The sequence below is a fragment of the Tarenaya hassleriana genome, unplaced genomic scaffold (assembly GCF_000463585.1).
Source record: "Tarenaya hassleriana unplaced genomic scaffold, ASM46358v1 Cleome9, whole genome shotgun sequence".
Lineage (NCBI taxonomy): Eukaryota > Viridiplantae > Streptophyta > Magnoliopsida > Brassicales > Cleomaceae > Tarenaya > Tarenaya hassleriana.
The window spans coordinates 272,942-296,872 of record NW_010971389.1 but is presented as its reverse complement, the minus strand read 5'-3'; the positions used below and the strand labels follow the sequence as shown (position 1 = coordinate 296,872).

The window sequence follows — 23,931 nt, the reverse complement described above, 5'->3', positions numbered from 1 at the left end:
CCGATTTTATTTCGATTAGATATTATATTTTAAAATTTCATCTCTTTAAAATAGTAATGAAATATAAAACAATTTTAAAAATAAAAATAAATGTTGTTTTAGGAGATAAATAGTTTTTTTTAGTAAAACGCAATATCCAAATATAAAATCAAAATAAATATAAACACACTTAATGTTTTAGAAATCCGAAAATCAGAATTTTTAAAATAATACAACTTAAAAATAATGTGCAAATGAACTTAGTATAGAAAATACGTATTTTCGTCGATTACACAATTCAGATTTTAAATAAAATCCCTTTTGGTCCAAATTGACAACTGTTCTAGGTTGATATCAAGCGGGTCATTTGATTAAGTTTTTGGTCGTCTGAATGGATACCCAAAATATGAGGTAAATGATGTGACACGTTTTCTTATAATAACGTTATATTCATATGATATTCGTCGGCCCTAAATGAAGAGTTCAAAAAGAATTGTTGGTTTACCCTTTTTGTTTCTCTAGAAAAACTCCCATAAAAATATCTAAATTTTATAAAATATGTTTAAAATATATATTAATTTTTAATTTAATAAATAAATACACCAAGTTAATATATATATAACACTTGTAAAAAAATACAATTTTAAAAGATACAATTTTTTATTCGAAAACAATTTTAAATTTTTTTTATTCATATACAATTTTTAACTATACCGATAATTCTACACGAAGTTTAACGAACATTGACATTCTTTATTCGAAAACAATTTTATATTCAAATCTGAACAACGTTGTCGGTTTGTAGGAAGTTACTTTCGATTTCAAAAGATAGAATATATATATTTTTAACATATTTCGATATTTGATATATTTATTTATCAAACTAAAAATTGAGAATTCAGATATTTTTATTTTTATGAGATTTTTTTCTTTGTTTGTCACACGCTAAAAACAAGCCATCTTTTCTCGATGGAGATAATGTACCGACACGGCATAACCCCAAAATTAGCAAAGCGTATTTTCCTTGTTCCAAATCAAGAAACGAAAGCTTTGTAGAGTTTTTTTTTAAAAAAAAGGAAGGAAAGAAATCATAGAAAGAGGATTAATAATTAAATCCAATCCCAAAGGGCAAGAAGAATATGATCACGAGAAGGGAATGAAAGCATCATTTCCATGTTATTACATAGATGGAGATCACATCGTATCGTACATATCATGCATCATCATCAAAGTGGAGGATGCTGATAAGAACAAAGGGGGAGATCATGCGTAATAGAGGGGGCGCCTGTATTCATCGAAGAACTCGTCGCGGTCCACAAACACGATGGTGTAGAGTGCGTATATGATTCCAGGGACGTAGCCTAAGCATGTCAACAGCAGGCAGATCACGAACTCGACCTGCAGTAAACAAAAGAACAAGCAACAAGTTCGAATCCTTTAATCAGTCCTATGATAATCTCATCTCCCAAGCGTCTGCTGACACATGGTCAAACTCACGCCAATACGAATCGATCCTAAATTTTCTTCTAATCGATCAAACATGAATTGACCGGAATCACGGCATCCTAAACTCCTAATCGATCTCAATCCTATCCAGATAATTCCGCGACTCCATTTTCTAAATCAAAATGTTCTCGGTAACCGCTAGCCCGACAGAAAATTAGAGATCTCAGCTGATAAATTAGAGAGGGAGAGGGAAAATTAGGACCATACAGTGCAGCATCCATGGCGAAGGCAGACTCCAAGAGGAGGAAGAAGGATCGCAATCAAGATCTCGCAGAAGATTTCGCACTTGCTCGGCATTTTTCAGAGAGAGAGAGAGAGAGAGAGAGAGAGAGAGGGGAGAGAGAGATTTTTTGAACAAATTACTATATAATCCCATTCTGTTGTACTGCCTGTGTCAATGTCTACAAGTAGCCCGGCCCATACATGAAGCCCAACAAGCTCAATTTTTAGAGAGCCCAATAGACTAGGGTAAAGGAGCCTCCTTATTTTTCTGAAACATACCATCAGTTAAGTTTTTAATTTTCGAGACAATAAAAACCAGAATCTCAACTAGGCCCATGGGCTTTGTTTTGAAATGTCAAAAAAGCCCACAGAATCTATGAAAACGCTGCGTTTTGTCTCTCGCCGCGTTAAAAAGATATCGTCACGTGTTGGTCAACGGCGTTCTTACTCGATGTCCCAAGTTGTCCGATTTCCGAATTGGGAATGAAATACCAAAATTACCCTCTCTTCCTCGAAGTTGCCTATATTTTGGATTTCTTTTCCCGTGCTTAGAAGGAAATAAATTTATAGCATACGGGAGGAGAAACCGTAAAGGATTTCAATTTTGACCCTTTTTTTATCCGCTTTTTCTCTTTCCCCTCATTGTCAAAAAAAGTTTTTTTTTCCCTTCCGGTTGTTCGTCGTATCAAGGGAAGACAGGAATCAAGGTCTGGATTCTGTCCTCGAATTTATACGTTTCATGTTTTTGTCCCTTCAATTTCTTTTCGTGAAACCCTTGGGGTTGTCTTCTTGGGGGTTCCTGATTGCGGATCTTGGGTTCCGAATTAGGGTTCGTTTGATTTTGATCCTGATTTGGACCGGTGATCTTGAATCTGTGCTCTCTCTTTTTCTCTCTCGTATAGATCATTTGTTTGCAATTTCCTATCGTTTTTATGTTTGCTTATCGGGAACCCCTAATTCTATTCGTATGTGTATGAAAAGATCTTTTTGGGGTTAATCGTTAAGATCTATAATTTGGGGGATTTTCAATTTGATGTTGTATACTTGGTCTGCAACCTAAGAGTTGATTTTGAAGTCTTTGCGTTATAGGGTTGTTGTTGTGATCTTGATTTTAAATTTTGAAATCCCCAGGGTACGAATTGAAGAGCGGAGATGTTAGAACAGCTATTGATCTTTACCAGAGGAGGATTGATCCTTTGGACATGCAAAGAGATTGGTAATGCTCTGAAGGGGTCACCGATTGACACTTTGATCCGATCCTGTCTCCTGGAGGAACGTTCTGGGGCTGTTTCCTACAACTACGATGCTCCGGGAGCTGCATACACTCTCAAGTGGACGTTCCAGAATGAGCTCGGGCTTGTTTTCGTCGCTGTTTATCAGCGGATTCTCCACCTTCTCTATGTGGATGAATTGCTTTCCATGTTGAAGCAAAGCTTCGTCGAGATTTACGACCCGAAAAGGACATCTTATGATGATTTCGATGAGACATTTAGGCAGCTTAGGAAGGAGGCCGAGGCTCGGGCCGAGGAACTGAGGAAAACTAAGCAGGTTGGAAAGCCTATTAGCAATACGAAGAATCAAGGGCAGATTCCGAAAGCTGGACTTGAAGGAGGGAACAGAAAAACGAGTGGAGTTGGTTCAAAAAAAGATGATGAAGATGATGATGATAAAGCCAAAAATGCTAACTTGGCGAATGGCCACTCCAATGGTGTTCATACCGTAGAAGATTCTAGGAAAAAGGACTCGACTAACGGAAAAGAAAATACAAGCTCCAATATCGGAGCTTTTGATGTAAGTAAACTACAGAAAATAAGAAGCAAAGGAGGAAAGAAAGCCGATACTGTTACTAATAAGGCTCCCAAGGCAGTCGCCCAGCCAAAGAAAAAAGCAACAAAGAAGAATAGGGTTTGGGATGATTCGGCTCCACAAGAGAAGTTGGATTTTACTGATCCTATCGAAGAAAATGGACATGATCATGTAGATATAGTTGCAGCAGACCAAGGAGAAAGTATGATGGATAAGGAAGAGATAGTTAGCAGCGATAGTGAAGTTGAGGATGATGATGCTGAAGGTGAGAGAGATGAGAAGAAAGAAGCTAAGAAAAAGGGCTGGTTTTCTTCTGTGTTCCAGAGGTAGTTATTTCTTTTTTCCTTTCTGTTTCTTAGCTCAGTAGATCTTCTGTTCTGTCCTTCGACCTTATGGACCCTTTTGGTCTTGTTCAGCATTACCGGGAAGGCGAATCTAGAAAGGATGGATCTTGAACCGGCACTGAAAGCTCTGAAGGATCGGCTCATGACCAAGAATGTGGTATGTTTTTATTCTGCCCGTTGCGTTATCGTTATGTTTTATCTATGCGCTCATGGCAATGGTTATGTACTCGTCTCACGTGAGATTTTATTCGCAGGCTGAGGAGATAGCCGAGAAGCTTTGTGAATCAGTGGCAGCAAGTCTTGAAGGCAAGAAGTTGGCCTCATTCACGAGGATCTCTTCAACCGTTCAGGTCCTTGCTCAATCTTAAAATAATTTAACAAAGCTGATCCTACTTTCAACATCTCAATCTTAGAATAATTTGACAAAGCTGATCCTACTTTCATCATAATTCAATTGATTAAGCATAATTCAATGGATCAAGCGCATAAATGATTCATATTCGGTGAATGCATAAACTGAAACAATCGATCGTGAACTTCAGACAGCGATGGAGGAAGCTTTGGTTCGTATCTTGACACCGAAACGCTCCATTGATATATTGAGAGATGTGCATGCTGCCAAGGAACAAAAGAAGCCATATGTCGTTGTGTTTGTGGGTGTTAATGGAGTCGGGAAATCCACCAATCTAGCCAAGGTTTTCAATCCCTCCTGTTTTGTGATACCTTTTCTGTGTTTTGTTACATCCATATATATATATATATATATATGAAAGGGCTAATACTATGTTCCATTGTGCAGGTTGCATACTGGCTTTTGCAGCACAAGGTCAGCGTTATGATGGCTGCTTGTGACACATTCCGTTCCGGTGCCGTTGAGCAGTTGCGAACTCATGCACGTAGGTTGCAGGTATCATAGATACATCACATACTTAATTTCCCTATGTGCTATACAATCATATGACTAATACTGAATGCAAAATTCACCTCAACTGTGTGGAACTTTTGGGCAGATACCAATTTTTGAGAAGGGTTATGAAAAGGATCCAGCAGTGGTTGCTAAAGAAGCCATCCAAGAGGCTACTCGCAATGGAACGGATGTCGTTCTTGTCGACACGGCTGGACGAATGCAGGTATTGTACTTACTTTCGGGTTTTGGATCTTCGAAGTTCTGGGTTCCATTCATTTCTCACAATCTGAACTCGTCGTAATGTTTTTTTAACAGGACAATGAACCGTTGATGAGGGCTTTATCGAAGCTCATCAACCTCAACAACCCAGATCTTGTCTTGTTCGTGGGAGAGGCTCTGGTCGGTAATGATGCAGTGGACCAGCTGTCCAAGTTCAGTCAGGTTTGGTTTCTTATCTTGTTTTGTCCTCTCATTAGATTCTTGAAGATGAATCTTTACCTGACGAGAAATCACCTGTTTCAGAAACTGTCGGACCTCTCTTCTTCTCCGAACCCGAGGTTGATAGATGGAATCCTTTTGACAAAGTTTGACACCATCGACGACAAGGTAAGAAGACGAAACAAAGCATCTGAAAGAGTTATATGATATTGTAGCATATAAGAAGTTTAATGAGCTTGGAAATCAATGGATGGATAGGTTGGAGCGGCATTGTCGATGGTGTACGTGTCAGGGGCACCGGTCATGTTCGTGGGCTGTGGTCAGTCCTACACCGACCTTAAGAAGCTTCATGTCAAAGCCATCGTCAAGACTCTCCTCAAGTGATCGAGAGAGATCATCATCATCACCATCACCATCACCATCACCATCACCATCACCATCACCATCAATCATCTAATGCATTCTCTATGTTTTCTCCATCATATGCACTTGCGTTCTTCATTGTTGGTTTTTTTTTTTGTTACTGTGTGAAGACAGCTTAGCTTCTCTTTGGCTGTGATGATGTCCTAAAACAACAAACCTTGTTGGAGTCGTAATAAGTTCCCATGTTTCTTGGTTGGTCGCTTGCTTGCTTTTTTTCTGAATTCATACGGTGATTTCATCACACTGCAATTTATCTTGTCTTCTTCTACGTTTCTCTGAATTGCGTCGTTTTCTAAATACATAAATATATTGCATAAATATTTCAATTTTTGAACCGGCAAATAAATACTAATGTAATTTAGTCCACTTGATACCAATTTGATATCTTTGGTATGTACATCATCTATATCACTGATTTTACATACAAAATGATCAAAATAAGAAATTTGTTTAATAATTTAGAAATTTAAATATTGCAGAAGTTTCTAAAAAAAATAACATTTATCCGATATATCTTTTTAATGAATGTAGTAAAAAATCGGAGAATTACTGATTTACTAGTTACGTTCGAGTATTAAACTCCTGTAATAAAAAGGTGGCTTCAATTCTAATTTGTCTTTGTAACCGAAAAAAATTCGTAGTGCATTGTATTAGAGAAAAATGGTGCGTTTTGATTTTGACTCGGCTTTTATATACATAATCTCTGAAATGCTAAATTGGGCTATTATTTAATATTTTTATGTGATACGTGTAACTCCTAAATCTAAGGAACGCGGTTGACCCGAATATAAATCTAATTAAGGTAATTAATTTATCATAACAATTGAATTTGTTTTGTAGCACTTATTTTGGAACATGATAATCACAATTTGAATGGGAATTAAAAGCGCAGGGACTGCTGATGATTTTTTAAGTAAATTATAAGGACTTATTAGCAAACTCTCTCTCTATCTAAAGTTAGAAACTAAAATAAAAGCCTTATAACTCTCGTAATCTAATGAGATTTGCAACTGATATCAGCGAGATTACATTCTCTAACATCAGATTTTCCATTGCCCGGTTCGGGTCTCACGAACCTAGCTCCGAACCTAAAGTATCCTTAACCCAAACGGCTATATATATTCTCCATCAAGCCCTTCAAGAAAACCCAAAAGAAAAAAAAACCACAACATAACGCAAAACTGATCTTCCCTGTTCCTGAGATGAAGATGGAATCTTCTTCGATTTCGATTCTGTCGCTGGTGGTGTTCCTCCTGTTTACAGTGTCTCAGGCCAGAGAGATTCTTGTCGGGGGTTCGGAAAACTCGTGGAAGGTTCCGGAATCTTCCAACGACACTCTCAGCCATTGGTCTGCCACTAACAGATTCAAAGTTGGAGACGTTCTTGGTACGAATCTTAAAAAAGGGTTTTTTTTTCTTTTTATAATTCCTCGTTAAAGAATCTAACTTTCTTACAAAATTGAAAATATACAGTGTGGAAATACGATCAGAAGATAGATTCGGTGTTACAGGTGACAAAAGAAGATTTCGACAGTTGCAACACTTTGAAACCGATCAAAGAACACAAAGATGGGAACACAAAGGTGGAACTTGTCGAGTCTGGTCCTCATTTCTTCATCAGTGGAGCTCCCGGGAACTGTGGCAAAGGAGAGAAGATGATGGTCGTTGTTATCTCCCCCAACCACCCTCCCCCTAAGTCCGGCGACCGTACTGTTTCTCCGGCTAAATCTCCGTCTCATTCCCCGGGTTCGGCGCCGGCTCCGGCTCCGGCTAAGAGCTCCGCCGTGGGGATGGTCGGACGTGGGTTCTGGTCTGCTGCTGGTCTTGGTGTTGTGATGGGCCTTGCTTTGGTTTAGAGAGGGAGAGAGAGAGAGGCTTTTGTCGTTTTAAATTTACTAGTTTTAGTTTTTGAGTTGTGGTCTTGTTGCTATTTTCTGTTTTATTTTCTGGTTTTTCAATTTGCAAATGTTTTTTTTTTAATTGGGATTCAGAGGTTTTAATATATGTTGTTTTTTATATTTGACCAAATATAAGTTGAAATTATAGATTTTTTTCTATATAATTGTTATGTTATAAATTTACATCATTATGTTTCTAATGGTGGCCGTGGCAAGACGAGCTAATCTTGGAAACATAACAATCTTGAGATAAAAGATCTGTGTAAATATCTTAATTATTATACTCTTACATATACATACACGTGTACATATTCATCTGCATATACTAGATATCTATAATTAATTTGATAAGGTTATGAATAATGAACCGAATCTATTGTATATAATGACATTTTCATTTACTTTTAAGTTGTGGTTCCTTGTAATTAATTTTCTGATTTCTTGTAATCAGTACTAATTGTGCTAATTAAGTTGTCATTTTGCACATATTTTTATTATGGCCGTTATGAGGACGAATTTAATTTTTTTCATTTTATCTAACGGCTGTTTTCTTTTTGGGGAAATAGAAAATACCAACGAATGTAACGTAGTAAATTTTATTAACAAGGATTGATTTCGGAATTAAATTGGTTCAAATTCAAATAAAATATATTTAACGTCTTATAATAATGATGTGAATATGTTATGGGCTTTTATGACAATCCAGAAATGCCCATTGTTAATCGAAAACGAAGAAACGGAGGCCCAATGGATTGGGCCTCTGTGGGTGGTCAGAAAAACACCAGGCTGTTCATTCGTCTGACCTACAAACGGCATGCAGTGTCTTACCAAACCAGAAACACCAGGTTGTTCATTCGTTTGACTTGCAAAACGGCAGGAAATGTCTTTAACCAAACTCCGCGGCGAGTTACCAAACGACGCAACGTGAAAACGGTGCGCAGTTGGTGCGAGTAAATTGGAAACAGCGACACTACCGCTACACGCCAGAGATAAGACTGACAGAAGAAGACAGAGATCACCGGGCAAATCTGGCGGATGCCCTGCTTGATTCCGCCATGGACGTAGCTTCCGTTTGCTCCCTCCCTTTACATCCTCCATGTATGTATTCTTGTCTACGGGTCGTTTCGTGCGCGTATAATCAGAGCTTGTTTGTGACTCTAACATCATCCTCCGGCGAAAAACTTTCGTCGCCGGAAATGTAAAAATTTGATTAATCAGTTCCAAGTTATGGGAAAGCCAAGTATTCATCTCGGCCGTCTTTGATTCGGGTAATTTCGCCGTCTATTTTTGTCGAGACCCTATTATTTTTTGTATTTAATTCTTTTCATCTGTTTGGTTGCTGAGAAAATTACTGAAAAGGAGAAGCTTTTAACTGCTCTGATCAGTATTTGGTTAAGGGTTTCTTGCGGTTATATGTAATCTTTAATTCGAAGAGCATACTTGGTGGGCTGCGTATGAGGAGTTGTGAAATTGTGATATTTGTGGGTTTGATTGATGCGTGTTCATGTGCCAATATTTCTGTTTAGAAACTTGAAGTGAACTTGGAAGTTCGATCATATCATTATCAAAGACGAACTGGAAATTTTCAATTCTATTTGGTGGATTTAGATTAGCTTCAATAAACTTCTGGAAACTTGATCACAATTTGGTATTCGAATGATGGGAATGTTGCAGGTTGTACCATATAAAGGGTGTTCTCTTTCATACAACCGGGAGAGAGCAACCACGTCGGTTAATGGTAAGGAAACGATATTTCGAATGGTGCTGTTTGATAATCGTGCTTATGTATAATGTTATGATTCTTACATATAAACTAAGACCGATCTTTTGCTGGCAATAGTTTCTCAGTTGCGAACTCGATGCTTGAGTTTCGGTCTTGTGGAAGACATAATCTGTTTTTTCCAGTTTAGAAGTTTCGGTTTTTTAAATGCTCCCGGTCAAGTTTTCTGTTGCATCCTGAAAGGCAAATCGTTTAAGTCACTACGTGCCTTTCTTTCCCATGTTTTTTTTCTCTTGACATAGCTACTTCAAGAAGAAATTTTCATAGTGGGAAGAGACATACTGATGTACAATGGTGTAATCACAATGGAAAATGGAATCCCGGCAGGATACATGATATGAAATTAAAGAGATCAAACCAATGGCTGAGACATATCGGTGTGAGATCAGATCTTGCAGGAGCTGCAACCCCTGAATCTGCTTTCCCAAAACCAGGTACTTTTGCCTAACCCTTTTCATCTCCCTTCATAGGTTACAGCATTTGTTTCTTTCATTTTGTAACACTCTAAACTCAGTTCTTTCTGTCTACTGACTCTAAAGTGCAGAGCTTAAACTCGGCTCAAAAATCAGAGGAATATGCTTTTATACCGTTACAGCCATTGCAGCCATCTTTCTCTTTGTCCTGATGGTGATTGGCCATCCTTTTGTCCTTCTTTTTGATCGATATAGGAGAAAGTTCCAGCACCTGATAGCTAAAATCTGGGCTACCATAAGTATTTTACCGTTTTACAAAATCAAGATTGAGGGTTTGGAGAATCTGCCACCACCCGACACTCCTGCCGTATATGTCTCCAACCACCAGAGTTTTCTGGACATATACACGCTTCTAACTCTAGGAAGATGCTTCAAGTTCATCAGCAAGACGGGGATTTTCCTGTATCCTATCATCGGCTGGGCCATGTTCATGTTGGGTGTCATTCCCTTGAAGCGAATGGACACCAGAAGCCAGATGGTGCGTACCCATTCCTTTTTTTTCTTCAATTATGCTCTTTAGGTGCTTTTAGACGATAAAAAGCATGGTGTAATTTGACAATGAACGATAAATTTTAACCTTTTTCAGTTCTATCAAACCTTATATTTCACTTTGATATTTGAAACAACTTGCCAATGTTGCCATGATTCCTACAACTATCTCTCCTTCCGTATCAGTTTAAGGTCGTCTAACCATGTCCGACTTTTTCTGTGTTTTTTTTGTTTCAGGATTGCCTGAAACGGTGCATTGATCTTGTCAAGAAGGGAGCATCGGTCTTTTTCTTCCCCGAAGGAACACGAAGTAAAGACGGAAAGTTAGGTCCTTTCAAGGTAATGGTATACTCTACTATCCATATTCTCATCTACAGGCACATTCTATATGGAACTGTATCTCTCTCCTGTCTATATCTCACCACCATATCGTTATCTCGAACAATAATATGCAGAGAGGCGCATTTACGGTAGCTTCGAAAACTGGAGCTCTTGTAGTGCCGATAACTCTGATGGGGACGGGCGAAATCATGCCTACTGGGTGTGAAGGCATTCTGAATCATGGAACAGTTAAAGTTATCATTCACAAACCTATCCAAGGAAGTAAAGCAGATGTTCTCTGCAACGAGGCCATGAAAGTGATCGCAGATTCTTTGAATCTCTTGAGCTGATCAACCGCCATTGCAGAGTCTGAGAAGGGGAAAACAAGAAATGCTGAAGGATCACTTAACACGTCTGGAGAAGACATGGTTTCAGATGTTATTGTCGGAAGTAAGATGGGGCGAAAGCTTAAAGCTGTTTTGGATTTGGAAGAATCTACGAATGAGTTCCCTTTTTCTTCGGTGTTTTGATAGATCTTCAGGCTTTGGCCTTTGCACTATAACTCCAAAAAGAATTTAAAAAAAAAATCTTTTTTTTACCTTTTAGTAAAAACCATCGACTAAACTTCACTCTGAAATCTCCTTGAAAATCGTATTTTTCTGTATACGGATGGGTAGATATATGTATAGTATACAAGTATATGTACGTATATATTGTGAGGTTGAGAGAGACGGCAGCGACACCGGGTGGGCCCGACCCGGACAGCACGAACAATTGGGTTTCCCGATAGAAAGTCAATTTCACGGACACGTTCGGTTTCTCCTCTCTCTCTCACCATTTTCTCGAACGACAACTTGCTTTTTCTTCAGTATCTCTCCCAAATTCGTCTTCTATTCGTCATCTTCGTCTCCGCCAGATTTGACTGTGAGTTCTTCTTCTCCTCCATCTTATTCTTCTCCTTTTCGATTTCAGTAGCTTTCTCTGTGTATCGAACTGGATTGCAGTTCCTAATTTGGCCCTCTTTTCTCTCTGGGCTCCGAGATTTTGGAGTTACTCTTTGTGTTCCGCGGATTTCGGGATGAATATAGTCTCGTTTATGTGAATGGTTTGCTAAAGTTTCGGTTTTCGTTTGTGGGTTTGCTTGATCGAGTCGTGTTCCCTTGAAAGTGTCTATCCGTTTCAAATCCGGTAGTCAACGACGGTGGATTTACCAGTTCTTCAGAGAAAAAAAGGCTTGAAATTGTATTCCATTTCTGAAATATGAATCGTGGGCTTTGCGTTTCAGCGTCGTTGGTTACTTGGATTTCTGGATTTGGGTATTCCCTTGTGTTATAGTTGAATGGATTTGGTCGAGAATTTCTCGGGCTTCTTCTGGGAGATTTCCTATTTTGATTGTGATTGTGGGTCTTCTGGTCAAGCAGGTGAGATTCATGAGTTGAATCACAGGGAAAAGTATGTTCGACTGTGGCCAAAAAGCAGTGAAAACACAAGTAATCAGTGGCCAAAGGGAGAAGTTTGTAAGGTATATGTTTTAAGGGCTTTTTTCGATGACTGTATCTGACAAGATCCCGAAACTCGATCTCCTAAAAGTTGGCTGTGTTCTGTAATATCAACTCAGTTTTTAGTAGAGTTAATGATATATGAAGCTATTGACATTGGGAAAGGTCATTCCTTTTCTTTCGGGTGCTTGAGAATAAGGGAGTTTAGTTTCAATTGATTCTTCACAGGTTGGACAGTATGGACTCGAGGTACTCGCAAGCTTCTGATGCGGGTCTGAACAAATGCACATTCAATTTACATGGACCCAAACGAGCCGCTCAGGCCAACAAAGCGGCCTCGGGATCTTTCAAGAGGGGAATCAGAAAAGGGTCCGAAGGTCTTTGGTCTATCGGGCGATCAATTGGGCTCGGGGTTTCACGGGCAGTGTTTCCCGAAGACCTTAAAGTATCGGAGAAGAAGATATTCGATCCGCAAGACAAGTTTCTTTTGCTGTGCAACAAGCTGTTCGTCACTTCATGCATTCTTGCGGTATCTGTGGATCCGCTTTTCTTGTATCTTCCGTTTGTGGATGACAAAGAGAAGTGCGTCGGAATCGATCGGAAAATGGCAATCATTGCCACGACGTTAAGGACAGTCATTGATGCATTTTATCTTCTCCGTATGGCTCTCCAGTTCAGAACAGCCTATGTCGCACCCTCATCACGGGTTTTCGGGCGTGGAGAACTCGTGATTGATCCAGCACAGATAGCAAAGCGGTATTTGCAGCAATATTTCATCATCGACTTCCTTTCCGTGTTTCCACTTCCACAGGTCTAATCTTTCTCCATTGCCTGCCTGCTGTGTTTTGTGCTTGAAGTTTAATCAGAAACTTCCGTTATGGACTCCGATGATTTGCTTACGAATACGATGACGATTTTCTGTTTTTACAGATTATAGTATGGAGATTTCTATATACCTCAAGGGGAGCAAATGTTTTGGCGACAAAGCAGGCATTGCGTTATATCGTTTTGGTTCAGTACATTCCCCGTCTTGTTCGTATTTATCCTCTGAGCTCGGAATTGAAGAGGACAGCCGGTGTTTTCGCTGAAACTGCCTGGGCCGGTGCTGCATATTACTTGCTTCTCTACATGCTTGCTAGTCATGTCAGTACCCCATTACCCTTTCATCTCGTTTTTTCGAGGCAATCTGTTATCTAAAAAGATTTTTCTGTTGAATTCGTTTATATTTCAGATTGTCGGGGCTTTGTGGTATCTACTGGCCTTAGAACGGAACAACGACTGCTGGACGAGGGCTTGCCACCGTAATAATCAGAACTGTACACGGAACTTCCTGTTTTGCGGGAACCAGAACATGGATGGTTATGGCGCTTGGAACGCCATTAAAGATTCTGTCCTCGAGGCAGAGTGCCCGGTTGACCAAACTGATGATCCTCCCTTTGACTTCGGGATCTACTCGAGAGCACTTTCATCTGGCATCGTCTCATCTAAGAAGTTCGTCTCTAAGTACTTCTTCTGTCTATGGTGGGGACTTCAAAATCTCAGGTAATACGAAAAAAAAAAAATCGTCTTTGATTTGCCAACGATAAGTCTGTTTAGGTCTCAAAGGTTCGAGCTTTTTCTTGCAGTACCCTCGGGCAAGGGCTTGAAACTAGCACATACCCGGGAGAGGTCATTTTCTCCATAACACTTGCCATTGCCGGACTTCTCCTGTTTGCTCTGTTAATAGGAAACATGCAGGTAGAAGAATCTCTTTGTTTTTTACGTTTCTATCGACTTTAAATATTTCCTGTTCAAGAATAAAAACAGCGAAAAAAGTTTAATACGGGCAATTGGGCGTTACCATGACAGACTTATCTTCAATCTCTAACGATCCGGCTTGAAGAAATGAGAGTTAAAAGACGCGACTCGGAACAGTGGATGCATCACCGTATGCTTCCGCCAGAACTCCGGGAACGAGTCAGACGGTATGATCAATACAAGTGGTTGGAGACCCGAGGAGTGGATGAAGAAAATCTCGTTCAGAATCTGCCAAAGGATCTCAGAAGAGATATCAAACGGCATCTCTGTCTCGCCTTGGTCCGCCGGGTAAGTTTTCTCGTCTTTTTCCATTAACGGTTTCATCCCCGTGAAGCACTTCGTGTTATGAAGAAGTGCTTCTCGATTTCTTTTTCCTCGAAAGGTTCCGTTGTTTGAGAATATGGACGAGAGGCTGCTTGACGCGATATGCGAGCGGCTGAAGCCATGTCTGTTCACGGAGAGCACGTACCTGGTTCGGGAGGGTGACCCGGTTAACGAAATGCTCTTCATAATACGTGGACGGCTCGAGAGCGTGACAACCGACGGAGGGAGAAGCGGGTTCTTCAACCGAAGCTTGCTGAGAGAAGGAGATTTCTGCGGGGAAGAGCTGTTGACATGGGCGCTCGACCCAAAATCCGGGGCCAACCTCCCGTCCTCAACCCGAACCGTGAAGGCCCTGACCGAAGTCGAGGCATTTGCACTGATAGCGGATGAGCTGAAATTTGTGGCGAGCCAGTTCAGGAGACTCCATAGCAGGCAAGTTCAACACACTTTCAGGTTCTATTCTCAGCAATGGCGGACTTGGGCTGCTTGCTTCATCCAAGCCGCTTGGCGTCGGTACGTCAAAAGGAAGAAAATGGAGCAACTTCGCAAGGAAGAAGAAGAGGAAGAAGGAGGAGGAGGGGGAGGGGGGTCAGGCGGGAGTTCATACAGTATCGGGGCGACGTTTTTGGCGACAAAATTTGCGGCAAACGCTCTTCGGAACATTCACAAGAACCGAATCGCTGCGGCCAAGTCTCCTAAAGAACTGGTGAAACTTCAGAAACCACCTGAGCCTGATTTCTCTGCCGAAGATTCTTGACTTTCTGAGTTTCCAATACGTATTTTCTTCCATCTGTTTTTTTTTTTTTTGGTATGATCTGGTTATGGTTATGGACGTTGTAAAATGGAAAAACAAAATACTTGATTTATATACTTATAATACACTATATTGGTAAAAACAGCTCCCAAATGTAATGTAAAAAGGATGATGTTTGTGATTACTTCCAATCTCTGTTTTTTCATAAACCGTTACGTCTGAATATTTCTTGTTCCGGACAAGAAGAACAGAACATGGGGAACGAGTCAAACCCGATCCGATCGTCCTTTGAGAAAATTCTTGCAGAGTGTCTCCCATCGCTTCCTGTCAGCTTCCGCATTCTCCATCGTTCCCTTCGCCTTATCCGCAAATTCTTTCTGCGAAAAACCGAAAACAGAACGATACATTTCACCAGAACAGAGAAGAGAGGGCGAAAAAAGCGTAAAGAGGGCAAGAACGCACTTGAATCAGCTTCAGGGTGAGGTGGACACGATCGATGATCTCGAAGAGAATATCTTTGTTGTACTCAGGATGTCCCTGGATGCAGAGAATGTGATCTCCGACAGAGAACATCTCGATGTTGCAGAAATCGGAGGATGCAAGAACAGTGGCTGTCTCTGGGAGTTCCAAGACTTGATCTTGATGGCATTTTATTATGGCTAACGATGTCGGGATCTCTTCCCCGAAGTATCCTTCCGGTTTTACCGCCTCCTTCGCTATGGTTATGTTCCTTAGTCCCATGTCCAAACCTCCCGGAGATCGACCCACTTTCCCTCCCTTTATTCTGCATATTATCTGATCCGAAACAGAGAGAGCCATCAGCCCCAATAGGAAAAAAAAAATCGTTCCTTTACGCGTATTTCTCGGATGAACAGGTGAGATTCATCCTCGGATGAATCCCATTTTCAATCTGTCGAAACCTTTATGATTCGATATCGACTTAAATTTAACAGTGTTCATTGTTTCAGACCCCCCCTTCTCATCCTATAGATGATGTCTGAAATGAGATACCTATGATGAATAACATCAAACCAGCCGACCACACATCAAAGATCATGAGACTGCAATCCCAAACTAGACCACCTTGTCTTGAAGTAAAACACGGTGTCAGAGCTGAAATGTCGGATCTGATTCCAAATGGGTTTGACTTCATATTCAAACCCTAAATCTCCAAACTTCAAACACGCAAAGCAAACATGGAAACCGGGATGATCAGAGTCAAAACCTGGTGGCCGAAGCAAATACCGAGGACCTTCTTCTTCATGTCGTCGAGCTTCTGGCAAATGGAGCAGAGCTTGAGGATCCAATCGGAGTCGGCGAATGCGTCGTGAGGGCTTCCACTGATGACGAATCCGTCGTAGCAATGGAGGTCGTCGTCGCCGGGGAATTCGCCGTCGACGACTCGGAAGAGATCCCATTGCTCTCCTTCGTCGGCGAAGGTGGAGAGGAACACGTTGTAGTACCCTCCGTACGTCTTCTTCACGAACTCGGAATCAGGCGTCGCTAGAAACAGAGCGAACCTCCTCTGCTCCACCATTGTCGAGGCTCCTAGAGAGAGAGAGAGAGAGAGAGACAGAGAGAGAGAGAGAGAGACGACAGAGAAGACGGAGAAACTGAGCAAAAGGGAAGAGAAAAGTGATGCGTGGCTTCTTGGATATCACAAAAACACACGGAACCAAAAAGTGGAAAAACTAAATCTTACTAAAAGAATCAGTTTTCTGTGGTTTTTCGCCAACAATCTCCAGAAAATTATTATTACACGTGGGAAACTATATGTGGTTATTCATACCAAAAAAAAAAAAAAAAAAAAAAAAAAGACCGAGTAAAAGAGGGGAATGGAAAATGACAGAAAATACCATAAAGTTTCCATTGTGCAGTTTACCCCTTTCTTTTTATCACTTTGCCCAACACCATATTAAATGAACTTGAAAAATCACGAAAAAATGTGTGAAATATCATGGGATTAAAACTGTCATTAACGTTTCATTTTACGATCCCTCTTCCTTGGAACTATAATAGCCCCATTCTTTAGAATCCGGACTCTCAACAAATATCCTGCCATTGCGTCGGAACCACCAATACCTATTGTAATCCCTATCTTTACCCAAAGGGTTGGTCCGTATCACTATTTTCTCCATCTCTCTTTCATAATATTGCCTCTGCAAGTTTGTAAATCATAAGAAGTTCATACCAAAAAAAAAAAAAAAAAAAAACTATATGTGGTTATTACGACTTTGTTATAAATAATGGATCTTCAATTATTAAACGTTCCGAAAATGATGGGTTCGGACTTTATTGAAAAAAACATTTGCATTTTGAGTTTTAAAAATAATTGTACGAATTATCACTACAAGCAACAATATGTTCCAAATTTCAATTAAAAGAACTTAAATATTGGGTTAGAATGAGAGGTAGATAAATCATTGTTAACAACTAAATCGTGACAAAACTAAATAAATAGTAAATATAAAAAATTTACGTGATTTAATAAAATACCTATGCACATGCATGGGTGAACGATAAAAAAAGATATATACGACTGTAATGATAATTTTCTCTTGTAATATAAGAAAATAAACATTTAGAAATTAAAAAAAGTCACAAAAATAGAAGAAACCTTTTTTTTCTTCTGTGTGCTTCGGGATGGTTTTCCCCCTTCTTCACGGCGCTGTTTATTATATAGAGAAAATAAACCAAAACAAAGAAACAAAAACGGTGGGGTCCACAACGATACAATAAATCAACAAAAACAGTAGCGTTGCGGCACCGTCCTCCCATCACCACCGCTCTTTGACAAAACTAGTTTTGCACGTTTTTTTTTTTATCATCATACAAGCGGCGTTACGTTGTTGCATGGTCGTATTCGAATCGAAATATATAATTATGGGTTTAGATATAATAAAAAAATAAAATAAAATCTTTCACTGTATTATACCTTTATTCCTTTTATATATATATATATATATATATATTGTAAAAGTAAATTGTATATATCTGAAACGGTTATACAAAAGATGGTCGGTTGTTACCAAGCAGGTGGGTTCCGACATCTCCCAGAGTGTCGATCAACGGGCCCGATGGCGGAAGTTGCTTAGTTTATCAACATTTATCGTTTTGGGCATTCCATTCCCTCAAGAGCCTTCCTGAAACAAAGAAGGTCAGTACCAACAACATCCCAACAATGAATGAAAGATTCCGCAGGATATCCATCGGGCCCTGGCTCGTTGCTACGCGGAAGACTAAAGATTTCGGCTTTTATCTCCTCTGCCGAGGGGATAGCAGCAAGTGAGTGAGACAAGCTTTCAGTGCAGCGATATGTGAGGACGGCGAGGTAAGACGAGAGAGGTTTCTTGAGCTTGGTCTGAGCCTCTGAGCCCAGGGAAATTTGGGTGCCTGGACTGCCGGGGAGTTACCGCTTTGCAGGAGCTAACAGGAGATTTAGCGTTGTTAACTTCCTGAGAGGGTAAAACCGGCGAGCTGCTTCTGGTACTTCCAGTATGAGCACCTAGAAGTGGCGATCGACCAGTATTTACAGGTAGAGGCGGGAAATCGAGATGGTTAGTGAGAGTAGGCGGTGTATTAGCCGGCTCTGCCTTCCCCTAACTGTAGAGCCGAGGGGCTTGTAGAAATTTACGAAATAATATTTTTATTGATAACCAAAATAACATATAAATAGATAAGATTCTTACATTGAATAAGTAAAATAGACATAATGATAAATATTTCTAAATATATATTTTCCGGATTTGATAAGATCTCCATTATACGATATATCTCGTAATATTCTTCAAGATCCGGTATATCTCAACATCCCCTTTCAAGTTGGAGCGTGGAAGATCACGAAACGTCCAACTTGCTGAAAAGATGATTAAACGCACGCCGCTTGAACCAAATCACCTTGCGAACTTGTGTCAATAAAATACATAACTAAAAAAATCAAACAAACGACTGCGCTGCAACTTTGGCACCACGCACAAAAGAATCGTTCGTTGATAACAAAAAAAAGGATGACAATCGCGGTGTGGAAAGAAGTCTCGGGAATAACTCTGATTCATCCGAGATTTAAAGACAACTACGCGAAAGCGTTTAATGACAACAAATTTTTTGGCAAGAATAAGATAATTGACGGCTATGCGAATAATCTTTAGAAACATGTGGGATTATGAGAGGAAAAAAAAAACAAAAAACAAAAACAAAATGACTCTCTTATTCTTAATAAAAAAAACTCGAAATGATATTACCACTGGATCGGTATATCATCATCTTCATCTTCACTCTCATTATCCATCATCATTTTTATGAAAAGAACAACAAATTAGAAAAGAACCAGAAACTCTGATATCATGTAGAAAAATAAAATGCGGAAATTAAATAAGACAAATAGAAAGGAACGAAATTACTTTTAATACTACATCTCTTCTTCTTCTTGTTATATTACAATGAAAATGAAATACATATTTATAGGAAAATTAAGAAACAAAGTAAAAAGGAAATATAGATACAATGGAAACAAATCAGATACACAATATTCGACATAATGATATTGTATCCATTATTATTCTCCATCATATCACAAATCTTATTTTACTCCTATTACATATTCATTTTCCCATTTTAACATTCCCCCTCAAGATTGACTTTGAAAGAATGAAAAAATCAATCTTGAATTGATAATACTATAAACCGCCCAAACATTTTCATTGTCTCTGGAAAAATTCATAAACACCAAATTTTGTTCTTTTAGAGAGCATTAACCATTTTCAAATCACTTCGCTTGACTTTAAAGTTCTAGCTTTAACTCTTTTTGTCATAGCATCTTGCTTGATCTTTAGAGTTTTTAGCTTTGACTTTTGTTTGTCATAGCACATCGTTTGAATCTGGATTTTTACTCTCCTTTGAACGATTTGGATATATGAACATCCAAAACGCAAAAGAAAGAAGAGATTAGAAGAAAAAAAAGAAACATATAGTCCAGATCGCAACCAGGCTCTGATACCATGTAGAAATTTACGGAATGATATTTTTATTGATAACCAAAATAACATATAAATAGATAAGAGTCTTACATTGAATAAGTAAAGTAGACATAATGATAAATATTTCTAAATATATATTTTCCGGATTTGATAATATCTCCATTATATGATATATCTCGTAATATTCTTCAAGATCCGGTATATCTCAACAGGGCTGAGCTTCGGCGGCCAGAGATTTGGGGGAAATCGGTGGAGAGGCCATAGGAGAGCTTAGAGAAGGGGTGGTAGGCTAGCTGTCAGAGGAATCGGCGTCTTGGCACCGCTCCGCGATGGCAGAGGAGAGGAGGTCTGGGTTGATTTTAGCGAAGGAGATTTAGAAGCTTTGGACTTTTTCTTTCGTGCCATCACTGAGGAAGAAAACAATGGGGGTGAGGTGACAAATTTCCAGTATCTACAGAAAAGTTGGACAAATAAAAAAAGAAAATATAAATATTGAATAGAAAAAATAACTGTTTTTATTAAATAACCATATTTTTAAATAAAAAACTATTACCGTTAAATTATTAGGGCATATACCAAAAACATATTTGTGGTAGATGTCAATGACACATTCTAAATTAGAAAAAATAAATCGTAAAAAATCATAAATAGATACAGAAAAGTTGGACAAATAAAAAAAGAAAATATAAATATTGAATAGAAAAAATAACTGTTTTTATTAAATAACCATATTTTTAAATAAAAAACTATTACCGTTAAATTATTAGGGCATATACCAAAAACATATTTGTGGTAGATGTCAATGACACATTCTAAATTAGAAAAAATAAATCGTAAAAAATCATAAATAGACATTTAAAAAAAGGACAAACCAAAATAAGGATTAGAATTCTTTTGAAAAATAGACATCAAACTCAAATGATATCCTTATAAATAACAACAATTATTCATCCAAAATCTTCATCCCAAACCAAACGTTCTAACTACATATACAAAACCAACTTCGAGATTTCTTATAATTGATCATGGCGCATTTAAGAAAAATCGTCGTTGCTTTGTTTATGGCAATGTTGATGATATTCGGGTTTGGAGGCAACAATGTCGTCGAAGGAGCGACGTACATTGGAAATCCAGCTCTTGGAAGAGGTGGTATTCCGCGTTGTAATCCTAAAAATCCAGGATCCTGTCATGTACCGGAAAATCCATACAGAAGAGGGTGTACCATTGGTCAAAGATGCAAGCGTGATCCACCTAGTATGAATATTTAAATTCGATGAAATTTTGTTCAAATTTTGTGGATTTTACATATCATATATGTACTAAAACAATCTTTATGAGATATAATAAATAATAAAATAAATTCTTTCACTATATCGTACATTTATTCTCTATATGCATCTTGTTTATATATTGCACTAATGATGTTATGACCTACTAAACCATCACCCTCAATATTCCTTTAATCATTTCATTAGAGCATTTGGTAATTAGTTGAACTTTTTATTCTTTGAAAACTTTTATCATTTTACAATTATTAATTTGTCCCTAATCCTAAATACTAAATATTATATTATAAGGGGAACATGATATTTTTCTACACGAATTTAGCTAAATGTGATATTTTCATACACGTATTTTTAATTTTACAAAAAATACACTTAAATTTAAAATTTCCCAAATATCTACATGAATTGTTAAAATTTACATTAATTACATACATAATCATCATTTTTTGTTAAATTTTTTTTGATTCTGTTAACTATGTATTAGTTAGGTAATTACTGTAACTAACATAAATGTCAGTGCATTAGTTAACAGAATCCGAAATTTTTTAACAACAATGATGATTATGCAGTTAATTACTGTTAATTTTAACAATTCGTGTAGATATTTGGAAAATTTTTAATTCAAGTGTAATTTTTTTATCAAATTAAAAATATATGTATGAAAATGTCATATTTTGTTAAATTTGTATGAAAAATACCATTTTTCCTATCATAAATCATCATTTACAAATCTTATGTTGTAAATTTTAAACAATAAAATCCGTCATTTAGATTTTAAGTTCTTTATTCTAAGTATTGAACCGATCTTAAAACCCTTCATTCTAAATTCGAAATCGTAGGATATAAAATTAATGGATTAAAATTTATAACTAGCGAATAGTTTAGCGTGTATGATTTAAATTAAAATACATTTGTGTGTTTAAAAGTAAACCACTAATAGTAAAAATCAGTAAAATTGTAAATATAGACTATTTACAACTACTACATTTATATATATGTATACATAAAGACATGCATATAATTACTCTAAGAGTACTATATCTTTGAAAATGCTTTCAAATAAATCTTGTAAAAGCTAACAAATATAGGAATTGAATCCACGATACGATCATTTCGAAGATCAAATTTTCAATATTTCGTCAAAAGGGTTAACTCCATATCGACGAAAAGTGTTGAGTTATTACGATCATAATCATATATAATGATTTTTATTATACCAGTGTTTAAGAAAAAAAAAATTATAACTCGTTAGTAATTTAGTAGATTAAAGGTTTTAGAAAAATTTAATATTCATGTAATCCCATTAACATACCTCCTACTTAAATCCAAAATAAATTATTCTTTCTTCTTATTTTATAACCATCCGATTTCTAAAAAAAAATCTATGAAAAGGTTGGACAAATAAAAAAAGAAAAATATAAATATTCAATAGAAAAAATAACTGTTTTTATTAAATAACCATATTTTTTAAATAAAAAACCATTACCGTTAAATTATTAGGGCATACACCAAAAAAATATTTGTGATAGATGTCAATGACACATTCTAAATCAGAAAAAATAAATCGTAAAAAATCATAAATAGTCATTTAAAAAAAGGACAAACCAAAATAAGGATTAGAATTCTTTTGAAAAATAGACATCAAACTCAAATGATATCCTTGTAAATAACAACAATTATTCATCCAAAATCTTCATCCCAAACCAAACGTTCTAACTACATATACAAAACCAACTTCGAGATTTCTTAGAATTGATCATGGCGCATTTAAGAAGAATCGTCGTTGCTTTGTTTATGGCAATGTTGATGATATTCGGGTTTGGGGGCAACAATGTCGTCGAAGGAGCGACGTACATTGGAAATCCGGCTCTTGGAAGAGGTGGTATTCCGCGCGCTAGTCCATGTGACAATCTCATGCGGGTCAATCCAGTATTCCGTTCTCCAACGAATACCTATGATTGTGATCGTATCCAATACCTATGATCATCTATATGATCATCAATCACACATTCCGCGTTGTAATCCTAAAAATCCAGGATCCTGTCATGTACCGGAAAATCCATACAGAAGAGGGTGTACCATTGGTCAAAGATGCAAGCGTGATCCACCTAGTATGAATATTTAAATTCGATGAAATTTTGTTCAAATTTTGTGGATTTTACATATCATATATGTACTAAAAAATCTTTATGAGATATAATAAATAATAAAATAAATTCTTTTACTATATCGTACATTTATTCTCTATATGCATCTTGTTTATATATTGCACTAATGATGTTATGACCTACTAAACCATCACCCTCAATATTCTTTTAATCGTTTCATTAGAGCATTTGGTAATTAGATGAATTTTTTATTCTTTGAAAACTTTTATCATTTTACAATTATTAATTTGCCCCTAATCCTAAATACTAAACATTATATTATAAGGGGAACATGACATTTTTCTACACGAAATTAGCTAAATGTGACATTTTCATACACGTATTTTTTATTTTACAAAAAATACACTTAAATTCAAAATTTCCCAAATATATGCATAAATTGTTAAAATTAACATTAGTTACATACATAATCATCATTTTTTGTTAAAATTTTTTGTATTCTGTTAACTATGCATTAGTTAGGTAATTACTTTAACTAACATAAACGTCAGTGCATTAGTTAACAGAATCCGAAATTTTTTAACAAAAATGATGATTATGCA

General features: G+C 37.5%; 6 protein-coding genes across 8 annotated transcripts; 4 read left to right on the top strand and 2 right to left on the bottom strand.

Annotated features, from left to right (window-relative positions):
* Positions 1-1,067: 1,067 nt before the first annotated feature.
* On the bottom strand, positions 1,068-1,828 carry LOC104803543 (UPF0057 membrane protein At2g24040-like). The gene is made up of 2 exons (XM_010527480.2): positions 1,693-1,828; positions 1,068-1,377 (listed from the first exon to the last, which is right to left on the bottom strand). Exons 1-2 carry the CDS (start codon positions 1,780-1,782, stop codon positions 1,243-1,245), a joined length of 225 nt encoding a protein of 74 aa, XP_010525782.1. The 5' UTR covers positions 1,783-1,828; the 3' UTR covers positions 1,068-1,242.
* Positions 1,829-2,300: 472 nt separating this feature from the next.
* LOC104803542 (signal recognition particle receptor subunit alpha) lies at positions 2,301-5,878 on the top strand. 2 transcript variants are annotated; one of them, XM_010527478.2, is made up of 10 exons: positions 2,301-2,414; positions 2,839-3,839; positions 3,930-4,014; positions 4,112-4,207; positions 4,400-4,552; positions 4,657-4,764; positions 4,868-4,987; positions 5,080-5,205; positions 5,287-5,370; positions 5,461-5,878. In XM_010527478.2, the coding sequence occupies exons 2-10, from the start codon at positions 2,860-2,862 to the stop codon at positions 5,584-5,586; spliced, it is 1,878 nt and encodes a 625-aa protein (XP_010525780.1). In that variant the 5' UTR covers positions 2,301-2,414; positions 2,839-2,859; the 3' UTR covers positions 5,587-5,878. The 2 variants fall into 2 exon arrangements, with proteins under 2 accessions (XP_010525780.1, XP_010525781.1); XM_010527479.2 differs by lacking the exon at positions 2,301-2,414 and adding an exon at positions 2,463-2,536.
* Positions 5,879-6,442: 564 nt separating this feature from the next.
* On the top strand, positions 6,443-7,640 carry LOC104803541 (early nodulin-like protein 1). The gene is made up of 2 exons (XM_010527477.2): positions 6,443-7,011; positions 7,098-7,640. Exons 1-2 carry the CDS (start codon positions 6,828-6,830, stop codon positions 7,478-7,480), a joined length of 567 nt encoding a protein of 188 aa, XP_010525779.1. The 5' UTR covers positions 6,443-6,827; the 3' UTR covers positions 7,481-7,640.
* An 820-nt stretch (positions 7,641-8,460) lies between these two features.
* Positions 8,461-11,185, top strand: LOC104803540 (1-acyl-sn-glycerol-3-phosphate acyltransferase 1, chloroplastic). The gene is made up of 7 exons (XM_010527476.2): positions 8,461-8,620; positions 8,741-8,790; positions 9,197-9,260; positions 9,545-9,736; positions 9,847-10,253; positions 10,502-10,603; positions 10,720-11,185. The coding sequence occupies exons 1-7, from the start codon at positions 8,578-8,580 to the stop codon at positions 10,933-10,935; spliced, it is 1,074 nt and encodes a 357-aa protein (XP_010525778.1). The 5' UTR covers positions 8,461-8,577; the 3' UTR covers positions 10,936-11,185.
* A 205-nt stretch (positions 11,186-11,390) lies between these two features.
* LOC104803538 (probable cyclic nucleotide-gated ion channel 6) lies at positions 11,391-15,143 on the top strand. Of its 2 annotated transcripts, XM_010527472.2 has the most exons (8): positions 11,391-11,509; positions 12,007-12,107; positions 12,313-12,895; positions 13,015-13,227; positions 13,316-13,626; positions 13,710-13,821; positions 13,933-14,169; positions 14,264-15,143. In XM_010527472.2, exons 2-8 carry the CDS (start codon positions 12,040-12,042, stop codon positions 14,960-14,962), a joined length of 2,223 nt encoding a protein of 740 aa, XP_010525774.1. In that variant the 5' UTR covers positions 11,391-11,509; positions 12,007-12,039; the 3' UTR covers positions 14,963-15,143. The 2 variants fall into 2 exon arrangements, with proteins under 2 accessions (XP_010525774.1, XP_010525776.1); XM_010527474.1 differs by lacking the exon at positions 11,391-11,509 and having other exon boundaries at positions 12,021-12,107; positions 12,293-12,895.
* LOC104803539 (gamma-glutamyl peptidase 5) lies at positions 15,048-16,614 on the bottom strand. Its single transcript, XM_010527475.2, has 3 exons — positions 16,185-16,614; positions 15,422-15,754; positions 15,048-15,336 (listed from the first exon to the last, which is right to left on the bottom strand). The coding sequence occupies exons 1-3, from the start codon at positions 16,494-16,496 to the stop codon at positions 15,226-15,228; spliced, it is 756 nt and encodes a 251-aa protein (XP_010525777.1). The 5' UTR covers positions 16,497-16,614; the 3' UTR covers positions 15,048-15,225.
* Between the last annotated feature and the right edge of the window lie 7,317 nt (positions 16,615-23,931).